The sequence below is a fragment of the Gossypium hirsutum genome, chromosome D08 (assembly GCF_007990345.1).
Source record: "Gossypium hirsutum isolate 1008001.06 chromosome D08, Gossypium_hirsutum_v2.1, whole genome shotgun sequence".
Lineage (NCBI taxonomy): Eukaryota > Viridiplantae > Streptophyta > Magnoliopsida > Malvales > Malvaceae > Gossypium > Gossypium hirsutum.
This window is the reverse complement of record NC_053444.1, coordinates 53,300,353-53,322,502: the sequence shown is the minus strand read 5'-3', so window position 1 is coordinate 53,322,502 and position 22,150 is coordinate 53,300,353. Positions and strand designations below refer to the sequence as shown.

Sequence of the window (22,150 nt, the reverse complement as noted above, 5' to 3'; positions counted from 1 at the left end):
ATTTCCCCCGACCCCAGATAAATCCCTAACCCCTTCCCTCCCTTTTTTTCCCCAAATAGGATCCAACTCCACCTCCACCGATTCACGACTCCACGTCCACGACTCCACAGTGCTTCACTGCTTCTAGCCTTCTTCGTCTTCTCAAAGGTGAGTTTGTTGTTAACCTTTGAATTTGTTTTTTGCTTTTTTCTTTTTGATTTTCATTTTTATTCGAATCAGTTCCCTCACTTGCTTGTGACCGTAGATGTATAATTTCATTTGATGTATCCATTCTTTTCTTGCTTGTGACCTGCTTTTCTAGTAGGAATTCTTCTGTCTACATACTATTATCGCTATTACAGAAATAGCTTAAGTGATGTTCTTATCAATATTGGTTCTCCTATGCTTCAGTAGCTATCCTTCTTTCTGTCTCTGCTATCGGATGTCATAAGTTAGCTTGCGGATTTTGGTTGGATTATTTTTCATTTGATGTATAATTTCAGATATTTGTTGAAAGCCCAGATGCTAAAACTTCAAATTTGATCTTATTATTATTATTATTTTTTGGCTTTGGATTTATAGGTAGTTAGGTACTTTCATTCTGGGATTATTCTACTTTCTGAATCACTAAATTGATTTTAGCTCCTAAAAAGCATATATTTTTAAGAACCGGGATAGTGCTTGATTTTGACTTTGATCCTTTACTTGAAGATTCATTTTAGATCTTTATTTAGTTGGAAACTGCTGAGAGATTGTGTTGCTTAAATCTCTCTTGCAAACCCTTTTTTCTCTTCTATTTGACGCATAAATTTGCTTTATTTGGATGTGAAATCTGTTTGAAGATCTAACTAAAACTCATGTTTTTCAGTGATTTTTTTTTGTTTTTTTGTTTGTTTTATCACAGAACTTTTTTCACTACTGGGAAAGAATACTTGGGCAATGATTTCGATAATTCAATTCCATGTCAACTTTATTTTGTTGAGTTGTGATTTGTGAAGAATTTGTGTTTGATTATATCTAGCTGAGTATCTTTAGAAAACCCAATTTGTAGATGTGCTAGATTATTGGGGCCAACGGGATAAAGATTATCAAATGTTTACACTTTCTAACGAGGAGTGGAGAAATGTTGCTATTCTTTGCAAATTTTTGAAAGTCTTTTATGATGTGACTTGTGTTTTTTCTGGTTCTAATTATCCAACGGCTAATCTTTATTTTAGAGGAGTTTGGAAGGTACACAAGGTCTTGCTTGATACAGTTAAAGGTCCTTATTCGTTTTTAACTCCAATGGTTAAGCAAATGCAAGAGAAATTTAATAAGTATTGGGCTGAGTATTCGTTGATGTTGTCATGTGCTGCAATTTTAGATCCTCGTTACAAGTTGAATTATGTGCAGTATTGCTTTAATACAATCTATGGTATTCATGCTTCAGATTTTGTTGAGACCATTCTTAGCAATCTTAGACTCTTGTTTGATGAGTATGTTAAGAAATCCAAATCCACGTCTTCCTCTTTGGCTGGGAGTTCTAATGTTTCGGATAAAAATCCTGTTTATTCTGGTTTGGATGAACACAATGATAGTAGTGCTAATTTTGGGGGATATTTTGATGAGAGTGATGATTATAAACGGTATTTAAATGAATCTAGCACTAGGAGTGAGAAGTCACAGTTGGACATTTATTTGGAAGAACCGGGGCTTGAGTTGAATAGTCAAATAGATTATTGGAGCAAAAGTTCAGTTCGATACAATGAGCTTTCATTATTGGCTCGTGATCTTTTGGCAATTCCAATATCGACTGTAGCTTCCGAATCGGCTTTTAGCATGGGTAAGAAAGTTATCACACCTTTGAGGAGTTCACTTAAGCCAAAAACGGTTCAAGCCGTTGTTTGCTTGGATGATTGGATGCGAGCTAAGGAATTTTCAGCAGGTAATTATTATTCTCGTTTTATTGTTCGAATTTTATATTATTTTTTCATCAATTTGATTATCTAATTATTTATTCTTATTTCATGTTAGAAATTGGTTGCAAAAAGGACGATGACGACGACGACGATGATGATGTTTCTTCAGTAGCTTTTTAAGATACTTTCTTTCTAAATGTTTAAAATTTAATTTAGCTTACAATTTATATTTTGTTATGAAATTAAATATGTTGATGGATTAATGTATGAATATTATGGTTTGTTGCTTAATTTTCCAAAGTCATTTTGGAGGTATATGTACTTGTGGGGTTGAACTTATGTTTTCTTATCTCAAACATAGTTTGAACCAAAATTAGAAATTGGGATTTTCAGTGCTTGATTTTGTTGTGATTATTATGATTAACAACAAACATATAGCTAAAACTTTGTACTAACATTTAAACAGTGGCATTCAAATTTTTTTAGATTTATTCTGATTAGTTATCATATTCTTTCTTGATATGCTATGCTAGATTTGGAAATTCATTTGATACATTCTAGTTGATCTCTTTTTCATCTAGTAACTTTGATCTTTGGATTAAAACTTTTAAAAAAGAAAAAAAAGTTGAGCTTTACCATTTTAAGTATAGAGTACAGAATAAGAAGTTAAGAACTGACTCTATATTTTAAAATTTATATAATAAGTATTTTTTTGACTACTTTTGTCTTACTTATTAAATTGAGTATGGAACTATGGATTAAAGATCAATGAGAGTAATAGTATGGATCAATTTTGATATTGTTATCCTTTAAAAGCATAAAAATGTAATGATATGATAAACTTTAAAATATTTAAGTTAAAAAGTTAAAAGTAATTAAATTCTTAGTTAATTGTTTGTAATTACTTGTATAATCAGTTTTTATTTTTAAGATTTGATTGTTTGTAATTAAATTCAAATAAGTAATCTTATTTTATTTTTTTGTTCATTATATACAAAAAAAATTACAATTTGATATTTGATATAAATTCAATAACAATGAATTTTAATAACAATTAGTTTTAACTTTTAAGTAAAAAAAAACGGGTCGGGCCCAGACTTCATATTTTTCCACGAGCCGAGTTTAGGCAAAATATCAAGCCCATATTTCGGGCCGAATTGAATCCGAGCTTAAGAAATGGGTTAAAATTTTTATAGGCCCGGCCCGAACCCAGCCCGACTTGGTCCATGAGCACCTCTACAGGGGAGTAGAAAGGTAAAATAAAAGATGCGGTCAAAAATGACAGCGGTCGCCTTTGTATCGGTGCTTCCCACGCTCTATTCTAGAGCGTGGGTGGTTATTAAAAGAACAAGGTGGGTACGCCTCAATTGAAGCATGTGGCAAATGGCAAAAACAACAATGGCATAGCAGTAATGACAGTAAAGTAACCTTCAGATTTTACCAGTCAAAAGGCCCCCCCCCCCAAAAAAAAAAAAAAAACACTAGACATCACCTACCAACAAAAAGGAAAAATATTACAATGTAGTTACCTGTATCATACTAACCAAAAAATCCAACGACATAGATAAACACTTCACTTTTTCCGATAGTCACCCTTTCTTCGTCTCCGCCGTCTCCTGAACTTGACGTCATCATCGCCGCCATGGGTGCCACTGAACATGTAAAACTGTTGACTCCCCTTTATTCTTTTCTTCTTGTTTTCTTTGGAAGGCCGGCGGGTTTTCCTTCTTGTTTAGTAATTTACCTTTTTAGCGGCTTTGATGCAGGTGGTGGTGGAAGGCGAAAATAAGGAAGGAAGGAAAGAAGATGGAAAAGAAAGGGTGGATGAGGTGGTAGAGCAGGAGAAGGAGGGAGAGAAATTGGACTTGGAGAAAGGACCAGTTGGAGCTGTTGTTGTCGAAGACAGCAAGGGCTTAGAGAGATTTGAAGACGAAAGAGACCATTTTCATGTCTCAATGTTGCAGAGGTTGAACCCTACAAATCCTTTAAGGATTGTCAGTAATGGTGGTACTAGAGTTGCTACGCCTTCCCCTTATCAGTCTTCTCGGTTTCAGCCTACTCCTCCTCCTCCTCGTTCTCAGCCTCGTTCTACACCGACCCCACAAGTAAGCCCTTTCAAGAATCCAACTTTGGGCACCTTCCTTCTTTCTAGAAGAAGGGTTTTCTTTTTTTTTTTTTGGGGGGGGGGAATTTTCAGTAAAAGAAAAAGTAAAGCAAAAGCTTATTTTCAGCTAGTATTTAATATGAAATTTATGTCATGTTACTGAAGTTACAGACATGCATCTTAAATTCATGAAATAAATGAGAAGGGAAAAAAATTCATCCTATGTTGTAAGAATTTCTTGAAATTGCTGCAGAAAAAAATCAGTAATTGACTTCAATTTTCTTGGTTATTTTCCCCTTCTTGTGCCAGCCATCAGTGACAACGCTGAACTCAAGAAGATTCACCAACAAACTAGCCCTATTACTGTACTTGGTGCATAAGGTTGCGGCTATAGCACTAGTCTGCTTTCTTATATTCAAGGGAATCCAAGGTCTAATAGATGGATCCAACCCTGCAAAACGAAAAGAGGAAAGGGTTCTTAAATATTTGTTGCCACAAGTTGAAGCTGCATCTTTACTAAGCATTACTCTTGCATTTGCTTGGCAAAAGGCTTTGCGGGAATGGCCTCAAATCATGGTTTACTTCATCCTGTGGTGCACCTTCTTCATGTCTTTATCAGCTGGCATCCTTCTGATTTGCTTCCAAAAGCCCGCCACAGATGGTGTTGGGGTTTGCTTTATTGCCTTTGCAATTGGTAATGGTTTGTATGCTTGTTGGGTCTCCCAGCGAGTCGGTTTTTGTTATAAAGTGTTGCTGAAATCACTGGAACCGGTCGACAAATTCCGTGATTTGAACCAACCAGCGTATTGGATGCTTGGGGCTGGATTCTTGTGGATGTCCCTATGGATCTTGGCTGTAGTTGGGGCCTTGAATTTCTACTACCCAGCATTGGTTATAATTGCATTACTCTTAAGCTTGTGTTGGACAACTGAAGTGATGAGGAATGTAGTTAATTTAACTGTTAGCAGAGTGATTGCTTTGTATTATCTAAGAGGAATGCAGTCTGACACTCAGTTTTGCTTCCAAAGAGCCTTGACCCGGAATCTCGGAAGTGCTTGTCTTGGTTCCTTATTCGTGCCGGCAATCGAAGCCATGAGAATTATTGCCAGAGGCTTGAATTTGCTTGAAGGAGAAGATGAATTCATGTTCTCTTGTGCTCATTGCTGTCTCAACGTTATGCAATCCATCTTCAGATATGGAAATGGATGGGCATATGTACAGGTAGTCAAACAAGTCATGAACTTCACTTCCGAATTACTTTTGATATGCTTGGATTAGTTGCAGGGTTCATTCTCAAATACCATTATCTTCATTCTTCAATGTTGTCATTAATTGTTGAGATGAATTTTGGGTCAAAAGGATCCATTCCAGTCAAATGCTTTTATGTTTGTCTTTTACTTTTAAGAACTAAGGCCATTTATGGATTTCTCAACAACCTATTCCTTTTTTATCTTTTTATAATGTGAGCCCTTCCTGTTTCGGATTACTTGCTTTTCAATCAACACCTGAATACTAGTTTTGTTTGTGGTCCATGATTAAGGATTAATGTTAACCTACGTTATTAACTATTTTAAAACCAACCCTGTTAACTGCAGATAGCTGCCTACGGAAAAGGTTTCGTTAGGGCATCACAAGATACTTGGGCACTTTTTGAGAGGGAAGAAATGGAACCCATCGTAGATTCTGACATGATGAGCGCGATTTGCTTCCTTACAGGCGTTTGCAGTGGCTCGATTTGTGTTATTGTGGTGGCCGCTTGGACTGCTAAAGTCCACCAACCATTCACTGCCACCATCTCCCTCCTTGCATTCTTCATTGGATACCTCATGGTTAGCATCTCCTATTGGATTATTCCCATTTTTTAATTAAGAAATTGTGATTGTGCGATCAACTTGCGTTATATATGTGTGCATGTTTGTTATATGTCTCAGCTCCATGATTGATCTAATTCAAAATTTATTATAAAATTGGCATTGACAGACGAGGATCGCAATGGCATTGCCCCATGCATGTGTGAGCTGTTACTACGTTTGCTATGCTGAAAATCCCGAGAACCGATTGTTTGATAAAACAATAAAAGAACGTCTGGAGTTGATTAAGGCTGGTCGGGATGTGGTGGTGCCGACACCTCGTGTTCCCCGTCGATTTACGAGATAGCCACTGCCGGTGAGAGGTAAAAAGAGACAAAAGTCTACGATTTTCCTACACATGTATATACAGAAATTATGTAGGAAAATGGGGGCCATACTTCCAAAATTTAGCAGGCAATGGTCAGTTTCAATGGGGGTGGCATGGAGACTCAAATAAGGCCTACTCTCTGAGGTAAAAATCAATCCAGGGTGGCCCTGGTGGCTGGCTGGTGACGAAAGGCGAATTTTGAATGTAAAAAGTTTAACCATCATTGGAGTATGGAGAGCCCACTGAGATTCCAACCTGCAACGCTACAATGACAATGCAACTTTTTTATTTTCGTCATTTTCTTGGTTGTATTTATAATGATAATAATAATAATTATTTTTTCTGCATATACGTTTAGGATACCACGTTAAAAATGCTCCAATTAATTTATTACTTTCCCACCCACCATTATTTAATTGAATTTTACTACTACTTCTATCACTTCCAATCCTTTAATTAATTAGTCTTAATGTGAAAGGAAGGGAATATCATGGGTGGTACAAAACAAGGAGTCAACATTATAAAATAAGCAGCTTCATTAAATCAAATCAAGATTCAAGGCAATGGGATGCCTTTTTTCTGATCTCCAGATTTTGTCTATATAGACTTAAACAATACAAGTTAACCGGATTCTTGTGGTAGTGGAATGTTAAAAGTTCTATTTTAAGAGAATAGCATCTTTACTTTGGGGGGTAGGGGTTTCACTATCAGGATGTGTCAATGGATACCATTGTCAACATATTTTTCTTGTGAAAATGGAGTTTGATTGAACGTTTGAAAGGGAGCGTTAGCAATTAAGGATTCCAAGTGTTTTCCACTAATATCTAAGCTATTATCCAAGGTGGTCCCATAGCTCTCACCTGCTACTGCTAGTGCTGGTGAGTACACAAGTTTTTAACATTTTTTTCTCTTTCGAATACTACAGCTTATATTAAAAGTACTCCTATGCTAATTCTATTCAACAGTTTTGGATTGAATCGATGAGCATGTTTTGATGAAGTTACATGTGTTGGGGTGTAAAAGAAACCTAAAGGGAAAAAAAGTATAACTTAGATACATGCATATGCATTCCTGTTCTTTTTTAAATATTCTATCATCATGGGGAAAGAAATAAATATATATACTTTTTCATAACTACGTTATATATTTTGAATGAGCATGTGATTAAAAGAAATGATGTTACTTGCTACAGCACATGTTCCATCGTATCAGAATGAGTTATACAAATTCCTCTATTGAACAAACATAAATATCTTTACATAAATAATAAAGAAAAGGAAGATCTCATCATCAAACTGAATAGCAATAGATTCTAAGTCATTTTTGTAAGGTAAGGACTAAGGAGCTATAACTGTCAACTTTGGCTAACATTAACATATCTTTTGAAAGAGCCAAAATAGACCTTACCTAGACGTTGTTACAATCTTAGTTGAAGCTTCCTCACTCATTGGACATGAAGGCAAGGCCCTGTAATTTCTGGAATGGGATTGGTGGCGGGTCACATCATGAGGCTCAGCAGGAGTTGTGGGAACTCTACCTGCTTGGAAGATCCACCCAGATAACGAAGGAGCTGCATGGTTACAACGGAGATTGTATCTTAATTCTGATGGGATAATAGAGATATACAATTAAAGTTGATAAAAACCTTTCGGTTACATGTTGAATTCCCACATCCTAATGTACTTGCTATTATGTGCAGTGACAACTTTTTTCATCCCAACTGACAAGCATGTTATGGGAGGTCGACATGTTCTAGGTATCCGGTCAACTTCGGCATCTTCTGGTAGCCTTATTCCTTTCTTTTTCTCAATGAAGGCGTGCATATTTCTAGTGGAACTTATCGGCCTCTCATCATCTATGAGACATCTTGAAAGAACTTCGCCTGTGTTCTGATTTAAAACTCGAAGCACACCATCTATTCCACCAACAGCCAAGGTTGAATTATCACTCCGCAAGTAGCTCAAGGAATACAGAACATTTGAACTTATTCGTGTCTCCCACAAAGATTTCATGGTCCTGCATATTCAAGAGCAAGGTAATTCAACCACTCATTTCTTGTAATCTCCATATGACTAGATCTACTAAATTGCCAATTAACATACCTAAGGTCCCAACAATATGTATATCCAACTGTTGTCCCTGCAAACACTAAATGAGAACAAGGGTTGAAACACAGGGTCCTTATGCCTGTAAGAATAAGAATAAATTAGTTTCACATTTCAGATGCAAAATACCAACAAAAAAAAAAGTGATGTTAAATGCAAGATGTCCATAAGTTTTTAATTATCTAACCTGCCGAGTCAGTTGACCTCAGTCTAGCTACCCGCTGATCGGATGCAAGATCAGATATTGAGACACTACCAAGAGAGCTCCCACTGAGAATCAACTCATCATCACTCAGAGCTAAGCATGTTACAGGGCCAGCATGCATCCTACAATGTAGAGATCAACGAGCAGCATTAAACAGATTGCTTTCAACATCAGAATTCAGAAGACAAGAAAGAATGAAACATATAATATTCTACAAGCACAGTGCACACTTGATAATTCGTGAACATGTCCGGCTGTACATGTCAAATACACGAGCAGTTCCATCCTCACATCCAATGACAGCATCTGGATCAATGTACCTATAGCAGAAAGGTGTTTATTTTTCTTGGATACTAATTGATAAATGTGGTGTAAGAGTGAGATTTTAGACAAGAATATTTTTTCCAGACAATTCTGTCAATAAACATAATGTGAGCATTTTCATACCGCACACATAAACCTTTTGAGAATGTGCCTTCTCGCGAGGGAAATATACTTCTTTTCCCATTACGTGTCCATATACCGACACGGCTACCAAGCAAGCCAACAATCTGGAAGGAAGAAATGCATAGAAATAATTCAAAAGAATTTATGTTACCAAATCATCTGAAAACATTCAACATGAGCAGAACTAAATTCTTAATAAGAGCAGTAGATGTTCGAGACCACTTGCATGCTAATCTACGAGATATGGTTGGAAAAAAGAGAGGATAGTGATGAGCAAACAAGGGGAATTAGAGACTGGGAGAGACACTAAGCAGCTAATCACAAAAAAAGAATGGATTTACCTTGCTCTCATCGAAATCAAAGTCCACTAGGGAGGCAGTATCAGGAATGTAATATTCTTCCTCACATTTGTAGCTGTCCAAAGACCAAAGACGCATGACCTGGTTAAGTTGTTTCCAAGTAAAGCATGAGAAGACTTAAGGGTAAAGTAAAAGCCTCTCACACAAAAGAAGGATAAAGTTTACTATAAAAAAAGGCATCCATATTAGTTTTATATAGCATATCATGATTCATGAAAAACTTGGAGCAGCACTTTACTTTTTATTGACATTGATTTGGCTTTATCTTGGAAAACTAAAGCTTGCCTCAACTCGAGATTAGGATTCCAAGCATTACTTTGGGATTGGGTTTGGAGTGCCTAGTTACTATTAATAACATCGCCAAGTAGAAAGGCAATTTCCAAAAAGACGTAGATGTTCCACATTTGCCATGTCCATAACTATATGGTTTCTATATATCCAAAATAATCAAATTGTGACATTAAATATTCCATAGTCAATTACCCAAAATGCCTATTTGACTCATTAAAAGCACGGAATTATCTTTCTGGTACTAGTTTTCAAATTTGAGTAGAAGGGATAGCATCCGCATTGGATGGGTTTATCACATGCACATGAAACTGGCATGAATAATGCCTTTTCTTTTGATGCATCACCAGGGTAAGGTAAGCAGGTGTGATTAAATTGAAAGAATTGACATGAAAAGGATTATGCAACAAAAGTATACCTTGTCACCAACGCCGGTGAGAAGTAAGCCCATCTTCATCCGGCACTGATCAACCCTAACAGAATGCAAAGTTAGAAACATTCAAATTTCAAGGCCCCGGTTTCAACTATCTTTTGCAATACGATAAGCAGCAACTTCAAGTTAATTGCTTTGGAAAAGTAATTGGTAATCGAAGGACATGCATTTCAACAAAAAGAGTGGCGGGGAAACAGCAATGAAACCTTACCCGACTGAGTGAGCTTTCCACCGATGAATGTCGATGCGACCTCTTTGTAAACATAGCCTATGATACTTCATGGCTACTTCTTGTAGACCAAATTCCATTGATTTCCGTTGCCCTGAAGAAGTAGACTCACCAGAATCCCGCCGCAGCTTGAAATACAATACTTGCAATAACTCAGACTTTCTAATGACTGCATTCCTTAATAAAAGTAAAACAAAAAAAGAAGCAAGTAAGGTAAAATCCTTTTTAAAAAGAAAAATTGAGAGAGCAGAACCAGAGAGAGAGAAAGAGTACCAGGATTTGCAAACGGCAGTGCAGCGAACGAGGTCGAAGACGTCGAGGAAGGAGAAGATGATACAAAGTATATCATGTTCGAGGCACTCCATCCTTGCCCCACCTCTCACGCCACTTCTTCTTCTCATCGCCGTCGAACCGCCCGACGGTCCGTGTTCCATATTTTCGCCTCGCTTATTAAAGCCCTAAGACAGAGAGAAGAGAAAGAAAGAAATTGAGAGTTGAGATTATAACGGAAAACGTCCAAATGAGAAAGGCACCGTTCAGAGTAAAGCCGAATTCGGCTTATGAGGCAGGCTCTGGAATCTGGAGCATATTAGACCTTTCCCATGTCATTTGGGCCAAACATGCTACTTTTTTCTTCATGAAAAGTTTATATGAAAAATTTTCCACAACTTTTTCATTTAAGTACCTAATTGTTTTTTTTTCTTAAAGTAAGTAACTGTTATGTCCGTATCTCTGATTAGATATGGTAGCATGAGAAGCGATTTAGGAGGCGCCCACGGATAGCCCTTTATCTTGTACCATCAATAATGACTATCCGACTGATCATTCATGACCCGCCGCGTGCACGCCTCACACCACTTGTAAGGGGAGCCACATTGCTTTTGGTCACTCGGTACAGATTGTCCATGGAGAACACTAAAACATAACAATCTCGTACTATCTTTGTAAAGGAAATGTCAAAACAAGACCCCGTAATACTATACTTGACGACAACTAACATGTAACAAACTTGCCACCTAGCCTACCAACAAACAGACCATTATTCGTACTGTCGATGGCATGACACTACTAGATAAGAGGGGCTTCCTTTATATATACCCCAACACAGATGTATGATGGATCTTTTCTCCTTTTCTCACTTAAGCCTTTCACATGTTTACTTAGCCTTCTCTTGCTTTTCCTTTGTTGGAAAAATATGTTTGAAAACAATGTTTAGAAGCACAATGGAAATTTAAAATTTTCTTTAAAAAATCTAGCCATAGTGATATTTATAACAATAAACTCTTTATCCGAATTATATTTATGTTTTTAGATTAGGTAGACTTAGTCGTTCTCAACTTTCTACCACTTAATCTTCTCTACTGATGGTCACAAAACTAACTATAAATATGACAAAGGCAAATGCACCTATCGAACAATAGTATAGCTATGGTGAGTAGGGAATATTATATCCACGAAGACTAAAAGTACTAGTAATTACTATTTTTCTATTATTTAGCCGACAATATGGGGTGATGTGTTTTAATCTAAATTTACTAAACTAATTTAACTAAGAACGCAACAGAGAATGAATCAAAGAAATAGTCAAATATTAACCAATGAGATAGATAATATCCAGGAAAGATTCCACTTAGACTTTACCTATTATTATGAATCTGAGTTAAACGATTTATTCACTTGTGTCTTGATCCGTAGAAATCCCTAAATTATGTTAATATCTCTTTCGAGGGTTAAGAACAACTGACTCTTGGTTGATTAATTGAAATTTCTTTCTAATTAAAACCCTTATCGTCGTATTAACTCGATCTATGGATTCCCCTATTAGATTTGACTCTAATCCGGTAGATTTATGTCGTTCTATTTCTAAGATTGCATGCAACTCCACTCAATTATGCCAGATCTACTATTAAACAGGAACTTTTCCTCCACTGGAATAAGCACACTAAACATAAATTAATATCCCAGAAATTTTAAAATAAGAAATAAGCATACATAATTGAGAACAAGAATCAAGTATTTATCGCATAAAAACAGAAATTAAATAAAAGGATTCATCATAGGTTTCATCCTCCCTAGTTATCTAGGGAGTTAGTTCATAATCCTGAATAAAAACATCTCAAAGTTAGAATAATCACAAGACATAAGAAACTTAATAAAACTTCGAAAGAAATTAAAAGGAGATCTTTGATCTTGATGGAGACCTGCTTCCTAGTTGATTCCGATGGTGTCCTTTGAGTGTTTTCTTCGATCTTCTCTAATTGCCCTCTTATGTCTTCTTATAGTGGGTATTTATAGACTTTAGAATGCTTAGAAAGCCTAAAAATTAGGTTTTTCCACGTATTTGGGAAGAATGATGCGAAATCAACATGGGATGACACATGGGCGTGTGTCAAACCCGTGTGGCTCACATGAGCATATGCCTAGCCCGTGTGGAAATGCCCAGGTCATGTGGCTCTTGAAAATAGCTTTATTTGTCCGATTTTGGCTCGTTTTTTGCTCCTTCCACTCCCAAATGCTCTCCTAAGTATAGAAACATGAATTTAACGGATTAGAAACATCATATTCACTAATTTGCATAATTAATCATCCAAAAACGCATTAAGAATGAGATTAAAATATGTTACTTTTATAGCTTATCATCTATTAAGCTCAATCTCAAATTGATAGAGTGTGAGTTCTATCAACTCTTTATAACAACCAACATCTATAACAACATTTCATTATAACAAACTGGTTATTTATGCTTTATTTTTTTCATCTATACCAACTTTTCATTTATAACAATAACAATAACAACTTACTAAATTAATCATTTAAAACATCCTATTGTCTTAAATTTTAGTAAAAAAAATTCTATTCTTACACGAAATAAAAATATTTTTTTTACTTAAGATATTATTTTAATAAAATGTTTAAATTGTAAATGAAAATATATTAATTTTAATTTATTAAATAAAAACAGTCTTTAATACAAAAAATTATATTTGTAAATTTTACTAAAAATGCAATCTAAGTCTCATTAAGTAATAATATTATTAATACATTATAATTTTTAAATTTAAAATAAAAAAAATTAAATATAATCTAAATTTTAAATGTTGTTAGAAATATCTCAAATATTATTATAGATGTATAACAATTATTTTTTATAATATTTAAAAAATAAAATAAATAATTTTTTTCCTGTTTTAGTAATTCAATTACAGGTAATACAAATTGTTTGGTAATAACCTTCAAACCATTCATATCATAATAAACATTTTTTTTCGAGGCTTTTCGGTTTAAACAAATTGCTTAACTTTGGACATTAACGTAAAGGTATAATATATATTTTTACTTGAATGTTAATTAGGTTTATTTTGATATTTATATTTTCGATTATTGAATTTGGTAATTAGATTTATTTTGATCATTTAACTCAAATTCTGTCAAGATTTGATAACGTGACCAATGTTACTGGAACATAATCAGATCAGATGGACTGAGAACTGATCGATTAACAGTTCGAACAAATGGGTTGAATCAATTGACTTGAAATTGGTGAAAATAAAAAACCGAAACAAAAATTGACAGTTGAACATGTTTAACCGATTTAATAATTTTTTATCTTTTTAATTTTTTTATATTTTTATGAATTTTTAAGTATTGTTGGTCCAATGGTCGAACCGATCAAACTGATTGGATAAGAAATCGATGGTCTAACCTATTCAACCACCTATCCAATTATTAAAACATTGTATGTAACACTTTAAAATTATTCTAACTTATCACATAAAAATTTATATAAATTTACAATTTTCAAGTGACTATTTGACGTGATCTTAGGGTGCATCAGATCAAACTTTTATAATTTTTAAATTTAAGACCAAAATCGAAGTGAAACTAGCTAAGGGAGAAAATATATTATCCCTATAGACAAAGCTACCAAAAGTTCATTTCACCACTATCTGGCCATTCCAGGTTTAGGGATTACAGCTAATTTATCATCACCATCACTGGAAATCGGATATAAACAAAGTTTCCATACCTTGCAGGCTCAACCTCATAAACAAAGACCATCTAATATCGACCTGCAAAACCTCCGAGGGATTTATTATTGATTACAAGTATTTAAAGCTGAAAACTAATATTTGATTGTCCCAAAAAGAAACATTTTTTTTAATAATTTTAGTACCCTTCATGTAATATCTCGGCAATATCGTGCATACCAACTCAAACTCAAGGTTGTCTTGTATCTGCTACCTTGAGTTTCCTTTCGTGTTTCCACTTGTAATTAGTAATTGCCACTAAAAAAAATCTTGAAACGATTTAATAAGACCATCGCATCATTAATCTTTTATTTACTGAACAGTTTATGTAGGGCCCAATTTTTGACCCGGGGCCCAATTACAAACAACCCATTACCCTAACCAAACAGCCCCAGACCCAACTAGCCTAGCCCAATACACCACAGCCCAAACCAGAAAACAAAAAGCTTAATAAGCCTAAATCTAACCCTAGCCCAGAAACCCAAATCAGAAACAAAAAATTAAAATTTTTCAAACCCTAGGTGCGCTGCACCTAGGGTCTTCTCTGCCCTGCTGGTCGCCGACCTAGTGCCACCGCCACTGTCCCATCACTTGCCTTCCACCGCCCACTTGCACCTGTAAAATCAAAGAAGAAAAGACAAGAAACGGTAGCAAAGATTGGCTATAAAAGCCAACGAAAAATGTATTTTAGGGGTTTTTTTTTAGATTTTGGTACAAGAACTTTAAAAGAAATAAAAAAAACAAGTTTCAAGGTTTCTTTTTCACATCTCTTTTTTTGCATCTGTTCTTTTTATATTTATATATATACATATATATACATATATATAAAAAAAACCGTATACATTTGCCAAAAAACGAAAATAAAAAAATTTTAAGTAATCAACTAAGTACCAATTTTGGGCGTATCGAGGGTGCTAATCCTTCCTCGTGCGTAACCGACTCCCGAACCCGTTTTTTGAATTTCGTGGACCAAAATCGTTGTTTTAATAAAATTAAATTGTTTATTAAAAACAACCGCTTTGCAAGGTGATCCAATAACACCTTATAAAAAAGACTGGTGGCGACTCCCGTTTTCATTTTCAAAACCCAAGTCGACCCCGTTTTTCAATAAAAAAAATGGTGTCAACAGTTTAGTTGACTTGGAAAATTTCCTCGTCAACATAAGAAAATGGGAGGAAACTGCATGAAATGGAGGATTCAAGGTAAATTCTCATCATTCTAGACAAGTTTTGTCACAAACTTTGATTTGATCCTGGCTCTCATCTATGCTGAGATATTTTTAGTATTTGTATGGTATGAGACATGAATTATGGAAGGATTGAATTTGAGAATGATATTAACTAACAACACATATTTTTGCCATTTCACCTGTGATTATTATTTACTCTTAACTCAATGCTAGCTTGACTTGAACTTCTAGATAAGAAAGGGATGCAAAATGGAAAGCTCAAGAGAATAGAGTTAGCAGGTTGAAGACTGAAGTGTACAAGGATTCCTTTGCCCAGACTATGTTGTTCATAACAGGATTTTTAGTGCCAACCAGTAGCATTGTTGTTTTTTTTTTCTACTTCTGGTACATATAGATATCAAATTATTTTGATATATTGTTTTGAAGTTACCATATTTTTTAAAATATTTTTCATATATTAATTTACATACCCGTAGGGTACATTTTAAAAATAAATAATTATGACTAGATGTTTAATAATGTTTACTTACCTTTCACATAGCTGGAAAAAAATTGGAATATAAGGCTTCATTTTTCTGCACTGAAATTTCTTTGCTCTATCTTGTAACCGGGAGGAAAATTCTGCAAATGCATGAACCGTCCGGACTGCCAACTTTCCACACTTTTTCTACACCAAGCAAATCTCCTTTAGCTTTAATTATCTATCCATCCAAGTAACTATCAAAGCACTGAGTCTTTTTTCTTCTAATAAAACGAAAACATGGAAAGGCAAAAGAAAATATGGACCAATCAATGAAGTTCTACTTTTGTTTTTGTCGTACATTAGTGACGGAATCCAGGCTTCTTAACTGCACGAGATGAGTTGGGTTGATATTTGTGAACCACAGTTTATAAAAAGATATCTAAACCATTAGTCATGGAGGAAACTTCCTTCCAATTCTCTCATCGTGGGACCTCTCGACAAGATGTCAAACTCAGGAAGGAAAAGAAATAGTGTAGGAAACTTGGTGCTTGACTTACAGTCATGACATGAACTTATCTCACGTCTTATTCTGTTTCCGATGATTATTCTCTGTAACCTGTACTGGTTTCGTCTTCAGTTTCAAACTTGATCCACTGCTTGTTTTGTTTCTTCGAAGTACTAATCATGGAAGCCGTTGCTGCAGTTGGAGAAGCTTTTTTCTCTGAAATGTTTGAGGAGTTACTCACCAAGTTCAACGCTTCTGACTTGATAAACTTTGCTCGGCAGAAGAAGATTTATGCTGAACTCCAAAAGTTGAAGAACATATTGCAGAATATCAAAGCAGTTGTCGCAGATGCAGAAGAGAAGCAAGTAATGGATAGGAGTGCCAAAATATGGTTGAAAGAATTACAAGACTTGGCTTACCAAGTCAAGGACATATTAGAGAAGTTTGACTACGAAGCTTTGCGGCGCAAGTCAACAGTGAAACATAGTAAGGTGAAAATGCATTGCTTGAGAGGTTTGAAATGGAGTGGCATGTTTAATGTGAAGATGGTGTCAAAGATAAAGGGGATCACCACAAGGCTGCAGCAGATTGCAAGTGAAAAGAACAGCCTGAGACTTGGAGATAATGTTGGAGGAAAGGCCCACAAAGCAAGAGATCATCAAAGACTGCCCACAACATCTGTAGTCAGTGAAATCAAGGTTTTCGGCAGGGGAAATGAGAAGGAAGCAATACTTAAATCGTTGCTGGTTGAGAAGACAAGTGAAGAAGATATTCATGTCCCTGTTATTAGCATAACTGGCATCGCAGGGATTGGCAAGACCACACTTGCTCAGCTGGTTTACAATGATGGTAAAGTCAAATATTTTTTCGACTTGCGAGCATGGATCCATGTCTCAGAAGATTTTGGTGTCACAGAGATCACAAAAGCCATTCTACAAGCAGTCAGTCCTAGCATTTCTTGTACCACCGACTTGAATTTGTTCCAGCTCAAGCTAAAGGAGGAGTTATCAGGGAAGAAACTTTTACTTGTCTTAGATGATGTACGGCTTCAGAACTACAATCAATGGAGTCTCCTTATCCGTCCTTTCGAAGTCGGGAACTCGGGGTGCAAAATCATTGTCACCACTCAGGATCAAAACATTTCACAAATAACAGGTCCCTTAGTCCATGATACTCCTTTGAAAGAGTTGGCAGATGATGATTGTTTGTCAATTTTAGCTTGGCATGCTTTGAAAAGCAAAAATTTCAAACGCCATCCACATCTGAAAGAAATTGGCCAAGAAATAGTGAAGAAATGCAAGGGGCTACCTTCAGCGGTAAAAGAATTGGCGAGCCACTTGGGCGCCAAGCAGGTATACAAAGAGTGGGAAGCTGTATCCAGGAGCAAGATTTGGGATCTACTAGAAGAGAAAGGAGGCACTGTTGCAGCATTAAGATGGAGTTACCATCACCTCTCCTCTCATTTGAAGCCATGTTTTGCTTACTGCTCTTTAATTCCAAAGGGCTATGAATTCAATAGTGATGAGTTGGTTCTGTTATGGATAGCAGAGGATTTCGTGCAACCGAAAGGGCATAAGCAACCGGAAGACTTAGGTCATGAGTACTTCTCCGATCTGCTATCAAGGTCATTTTTTCAGAAGTCAAATAATAACAGCTCGTTGTTTGTAATGCATGACCTCATTATCGACCTTGCTCAATCTGTTGCCGGTGATTCCTGTTTTAATATGGAGCATGAACTGCACATCGACGAAATGGCTCGTCATGTTTCGTTCATTCCCCACCAATACGATGTCTCACAAAGGTTTGAAATCTTCAATGAAAGGAAACACGTACGATCTTTCATAGCACTGCCGACACCATGTCAGAGAGGAGGATATTGCTATTTAAGTAGTAAGGTACTGTACAAATTGCTGCCAAAATTGAAGTGCTTAAGAGTGTTATCCTTGAGTGGCTATTTCATCGGAGAGCTATCGAGTTCAATTGGTGATTTGAAGCTTTTGCGATGCCTTAATTTGTCTAGAACAGCAATAAGATTGCTGCCTCGGTCAGTTGGTAATCTTCACCACCTACAAATGTTAATATTAAACCAATGCAAAGAACTTACAGCTTTGCCTGTTGAAATTTGTGGACTGAGTAAATTGCATCATCTTGACATCCGAGATACTCCGAAGCTACAAGAGCTGCCATCAGGACTCGGAAACTTGACCAGTCTCCGGGTATTGCCCAAATTCATTATCGGGAAAGCTGGAGGGCTGGCATTAAGGGAGTTAAAGGATTTGTCTCTTCAAGGTCAGCTTTCTATTATAGGGCTGCATAACGTGGTGGATATTCAAGATGCAAGGATTGCCAACCTAAGGCAAAAGCAAGGCCTGAAGAAGCTAGCCCTTGAATGGAGCAATGATTTTAAAAACAGAGACAACCAAATGCAGGAGCAGGTCCTTGCGTCACTGAACCCTCAAAAAGATCTCCAATGGCTGTCCATTTCAAATTATGGAGCTACAAAGTTCCCTTTTTGGGTAGGGAATCCTTCTTTTGCTAAAATAGAGCAGCTAGACTTCTTTGACTGCATAAATTGCAAATCATTGCCATCACTCGGGCGACTACGGTCACTCAAAAGCTTGAACATAAGAGGCATGCATGCAATGACAAAGTTGGGCCCTGAATTTTACGGGGACGGTTTTCCATCTTTGGAGATCTTGAGGTTTGAGAACATGACAGAATGGAAGGAATGGATTTCATGTGTTGGTAGCGTAGAAGGTTTCCCTTGTCTTCGTGAGCTTATACTGCATAACTGTCCTAAATTAGCTGGAACGCTGCCAAGAACCCTCAGTTCCCTGGTAAAACTAGAAGTTCAAAACTGCCCACAGCTAATGAATCCACCTTTAAGTTCCACATGCTTACGTGGATTAACCGTGGAGGACAGTACTAACGTAATCCTTCGAAGAATGGTCGGTCAAAACACCATCACCAAATTGAAAATTAAGGGAATTTCAGGCCTTACCTGCATAACTGAGGAGCTCTCCAAGGCCTTAATGAGACTTGAAGTTCTAGAGATTGAAGGTTGCAGTGCACTAACGTGTTTGTGGCAGAATGGATCAGAATTAGAAAACCTGCCTTGGCTAAATAGTTTGGTAGTAAAGAATTGTCCCGAGCTTGTATCCTTGGTTGGAGAAAAGCAAGGGCAAGGACTATGCCTACTCTCATCTCTTAAAGATCTCAGGATTGAAAGCTGCCAAAAATTTGTGTCCTTGCCAGCAACAGGGTTGCCTCATACACTAAAGTGCCTCACAATCCTTGACTGCAAGGCTCTGGAGTCATTACCTGACATGAATGGCAGCAATTCCGACTGCTGCCTTCTTGAAGAATTAAAGATGGTAAGCTGTCCTTCCCTGAAATCCTTCCCGGAACCCAAATTGCCCTCGACACTCAAGAGCTTGACAATCAAAAGCTGCAGAAATCTAGAGTTCCTTCCCGGTGGACGAGTGCAACGTGATGGCAATGAGAATTGTGCACCGCGCCTTGAATATTTGTGTTTAGCTGATTTTCTTGCTTCAGAATCCTTATTGGAAAGTGTGTTGCCATTGCTCGATCTTAAAGTCCTCCGGCTATCGAATTGTATGAATCTCAGGGCCTTGCCAGACCATATGCTGAACTTCAACTCTCTTCAAGAACTGAGTTTATCAGACTGTGTGGCTCTGACATCCATCCCAGAGGGTGGTTTGCCTCCCAACATAACTTCTCTCGAGTTCCATAATTGTGAAAAGCTGAAGCAGCCAATGTCAGAGTGGGGCCTGGAAAAACTCAATTGTCTTACAGAAATCAAGATTGTTGGTGCATGCCCTGCTGCAGATACTGATTCATTTCCAGCTGAGAGTGTAATGCTTCCTTCGACTTTAACCAGTATTTGCCTGGAAAGCCTTGAGAATTTGGAATGTCTATCCTGGGAACTAGAAAACCTCATGGCTCTCCAAGAATTGCAGATTAAAGGCTGCCATAAGCTCCGGTTTCTACCAAAGACAGGCCTACCGGTCTCACTAGGACGGCTATGCATCTCCGACTGTCCTGTTTTACGAGACATGTGCAGAAAAGAGAAAGGAAAATACTGGTCCATCATACGCGACATCCCTTGCCTCGAAATTTATTGAAAATACATGGTGGATCGGGTATGATGAACTTTAATCACGTTGTTCAAGCTCCAAGCTGTCTGTTTTTGGAGACTGATGTACATATATGAAACGTGGATAGGAGAGAGTAATAATCTCAATGTATCCAAATTCCAAAATAAAGTTCATCTTGATAATATGAATAATTTTCTCTTGTATATTTAACAAAAAAAAATTTACATGACTATTTATACTAAAAGAGTAGGACTAAGGAAACATAATCAATACATTAAATCAATAATGAGATTAGTTGAGATAAGCTGTCAACACTCCCCCTCAAGTTGGTGCATAAATGTCACATGCTCAATTTGTAAACCCAATTATGATAGCTTTTGTTGTTAAGTCCTTGAGCTAATACATCAGCTAATTGTTTGTCAGAGGCCACATGACTTAATGTAACACCCCTATACCATGTTCGACTTAAGAAACCTGATATAGGAATATTACATTTGGTGCCAAATTAATTCTTGGCTAATTACTAATATAATTGAACATAAAAACTAATACTTGGAACATATCTAATATTTTTTCCTAAGTACATGCCATTCTAATCAAAACTTTAAAACATACCCTGTTGTTGCTTGAAGATGTGATGAGATGAAAACTTGCAATCTCAAATTCAACTCTTCAAAAATTTCTGTATCTAATCTGCGCACGGAAACAAATCGTATGCTGAGTATACACCCAGTGGTATTATTATAATTCAAATACTAAAGGTAAAAACATCATATATATATATACGACTATTTTACCATCATTAAATCTTACCACTATTTTACCATTAATAAATCATTCATGCATTTAAACTTTAATTTTATTTTAATAATATGTATTTTAAATAGCTTCTCTTCATTTTAACTTATTTATCTTCTTACTACATCAGTATCTATTTCATGCATTTTATCAATAACCATTTCATAAAAATCATTATTTCATATATTTCATTTCTATATCTCAATTCAATAACTTATTCTATTTCATATCTAAAACATTACAACATTAGTCTTTCAGTAACTATTTCACATTCATTTCAATTTCCCATTCCATTTTAATAATTTATCCATTATCAATTTCCATTGTCAATTGGTTCTTTTATAATCAATTTACAGTTAATACTCACTCATACATTAAATCCATAAATATATTTCAATAACTTGTATTCCATTAAATTCAAGTATTATTTCACTATTTCAAATCATTTTATTTTCACTTCTCATTTTTACATCATTTCATATTATCAAAAACTATTTCATAAACTTTATCATTATCTGTTTCTTGAACCCATGATTCTCACAATTCATTTTCACATCTTAATTCAATGTTTCATTTCCAAATCAATTTAGTTCAATCCAATTCGCTTTTTATTTCCAATAAATATACCTTCGAATATTCACATTCATAATTCAATATCATTTCTTACTTCAATTCCTTTATTTTCCCCTTATTAACATGACTTGGACTTTGGCGGATACACGGATCCAACCAAACACACCAGTATGGCACTCAGTACTGCCTTATCGGATAGTTCGAAGCAATAAATAAAACCCAGTGTCTCATCGGCCAAGCCAAAGTAAGTT

General features: G+C 36.0%; 4 protein-coding genes across 7 annotated transcripts; 3 read left to right on the top strand and 1 right to left on the bottom strand.

Annotated features, from left to right (window-relative positions):
- On the top strand, positions 1-2,168 carry LOC107900769 (zinc finger BED domain-containing protein DAYSLEEPER-like). 2 transcript variants are annotated; one of them, XM_016826472.2, is made up of 3 exons: positions 1-147; positions 884-1,903; positions 1,993-2,168. In XM_016826472.2, exons 2-3 carry the CDS (start codon positions 1,072-1,074, stop codon positions 2,055-2,057), a joined length of 897 nt encoding a protein of 298 aa, XP_016681961.2. In that variant the 5' UTR covers positions 1-147; positions 884-1,071; the 3' UTR covers positions 2,058-2,168. The 2 variants fall into 2 exon arrangements, with proteins under 2 accessions (XP_016681961.2, XP_040954320.1); XM_041098386.1 differs by having other exon boundaries at positions 4-147; positions 1,197-1,903.
- Positions 2,169-3,314: 1,146 nt separating this feature from the next.
- LOC107900770 (protein PNS1) lies at positions 3,315-6,506 on the top strand. Its single transcript, XM_016826474.2, has 5 exons — positions 3,315-3,537; positions 3,644-3,982; positions 4,291-5,202; positions 5,577-5,810; positions 5,962-6,506. Exons 1-5 carry the CDS (start codon positions 3,520-3,522, stop codon positions 6,136-6,138), a joined length of 1,680 nt encoding a protein of 559 aa, XP_016681963.1. The 5' UTR covers positions 3,315-3,519; the 3' UTR covers positions 6,139-6,506.
- A 797-nt stretch (positions 6,507-7,303) lies between these two features.
- On the bottom strand, positions 7,304-10,872 carry LOC107900771 (F-box/WD-40 repeat-containing protein At3g52030). 3 transcript variants are annotated; one of them, XM_041098385.1, is made up of 10 exons: positions 10,499-10,872; positions 10,208-10,394; positions 9,982-10,036; positions 9,258-9,356; positions 8,917-9,020; positions 8,700-8,789; positions 8,452-8,591; positions 8,262-8,346; positions 7,805-8,175; positions 7,304-7,729 (listed from the first exon to the last, which is right to left on the bottom strand). In XM_041098385.1, the coding sequence occupies exons 1-9, from the start codon at positions 10,572-10,574 to the stop codon at positions 7,812-7,814; spliced, it is 1,200 nt and encodes a 399-aa protein (XP_040954319.1). In that variant the 5' UTR covers positions 10,575-10,872; the 3' UTR covers positions 7,304-7,729; positions 7,805-7,811. The 3 variants fall into 3 exon arrangements, with proteins under 3 accessions (XP_040954319.1, XP_016681965.2, XP_016681966.2); XM_016826476.2 differs by having other exon boundaries at positions 10,208-10,402; positions 10,499-10,852; XM_016826477.2 differs by having other exon boundaries at positions 7,304-8,175.
- Positions 10,873-14,539: 3,667 nt separating this feature from the next.
- On the top strand, positions 14,540-20,710 carry LOC107899889 (putative disease resistance protein At3g14460). The gene has a single exon (XM_016825629.2). It carries the CDS (start codon positions 16,590-16,592, stop codon positions 20,553-20,555), a length of 3,966 nt encoding a protein of 1,321 aa, XP_016681118.1. The 5' UTR covers positions 14,540-16,589; the 3' UTR covers positions 20,556-20,710.
- Positions 20,711-22,150: the final 1,440 nt, after the last annotated feature.

Coding starts and splice junctions, on each gene's coding strand:
- LOC107899889 (XM_016825629.2), top strand. CDS start 16,590: ATGGAAGCCGTTGCTGCAGTTGGAGAAGCTTTTTTCTCTGAAATGTTT.
- LOC107900771 (XM_016826476.2), bottom strand. CDS start 10,659: ATGGAACACGGACCGTCGGGCGGTTCGACGGCGATGAGAAGAAGAAGT. Junction 9,021..9,257: donor TTGATTTCGATGAGAGCAAG/GTAAATCCATTC, acceptor TCTTCCTTCCAG/ATTGTTGGCTTGCTTGGTAG. Junction 8,592..8,699: donor ACATGTTCACGAATTATCAA/GTGTGCACTGTG, acceptor TCTACATTGTAG/GATGCATGCTGGCCCTGTAA.
- LOC107900770 (XM_016826474.2), top strand. Junction 3,983..4,290: donor GTTCTACACCGACCCCACAA/GTAAGCCCTTTC, acceptor TTCTTGTGCCAG/CCATCAGTGACAACGCTGAA. Junction 5,811..5,961: donor TCTTCATTGGATACCTCATG/GTTAGCATCTCC, acceptor TGGCATTGACAG/ACGAGGATCGCAATGGCATT.
- LOC107900769 (XM_016826472.2), top strand. CDS start 1,072: ATGTTTACACTTTCTAACGAGGAGTGGAGAAATGTTGCTATTCTTTGC. Junction 1,904..1,992: donor AGCTAAGGAATTTTCAGCAG/GTAATTATTATT, acceptor ATTTCATGTTAG/AAATTGGTTGCAAAAAGGAC.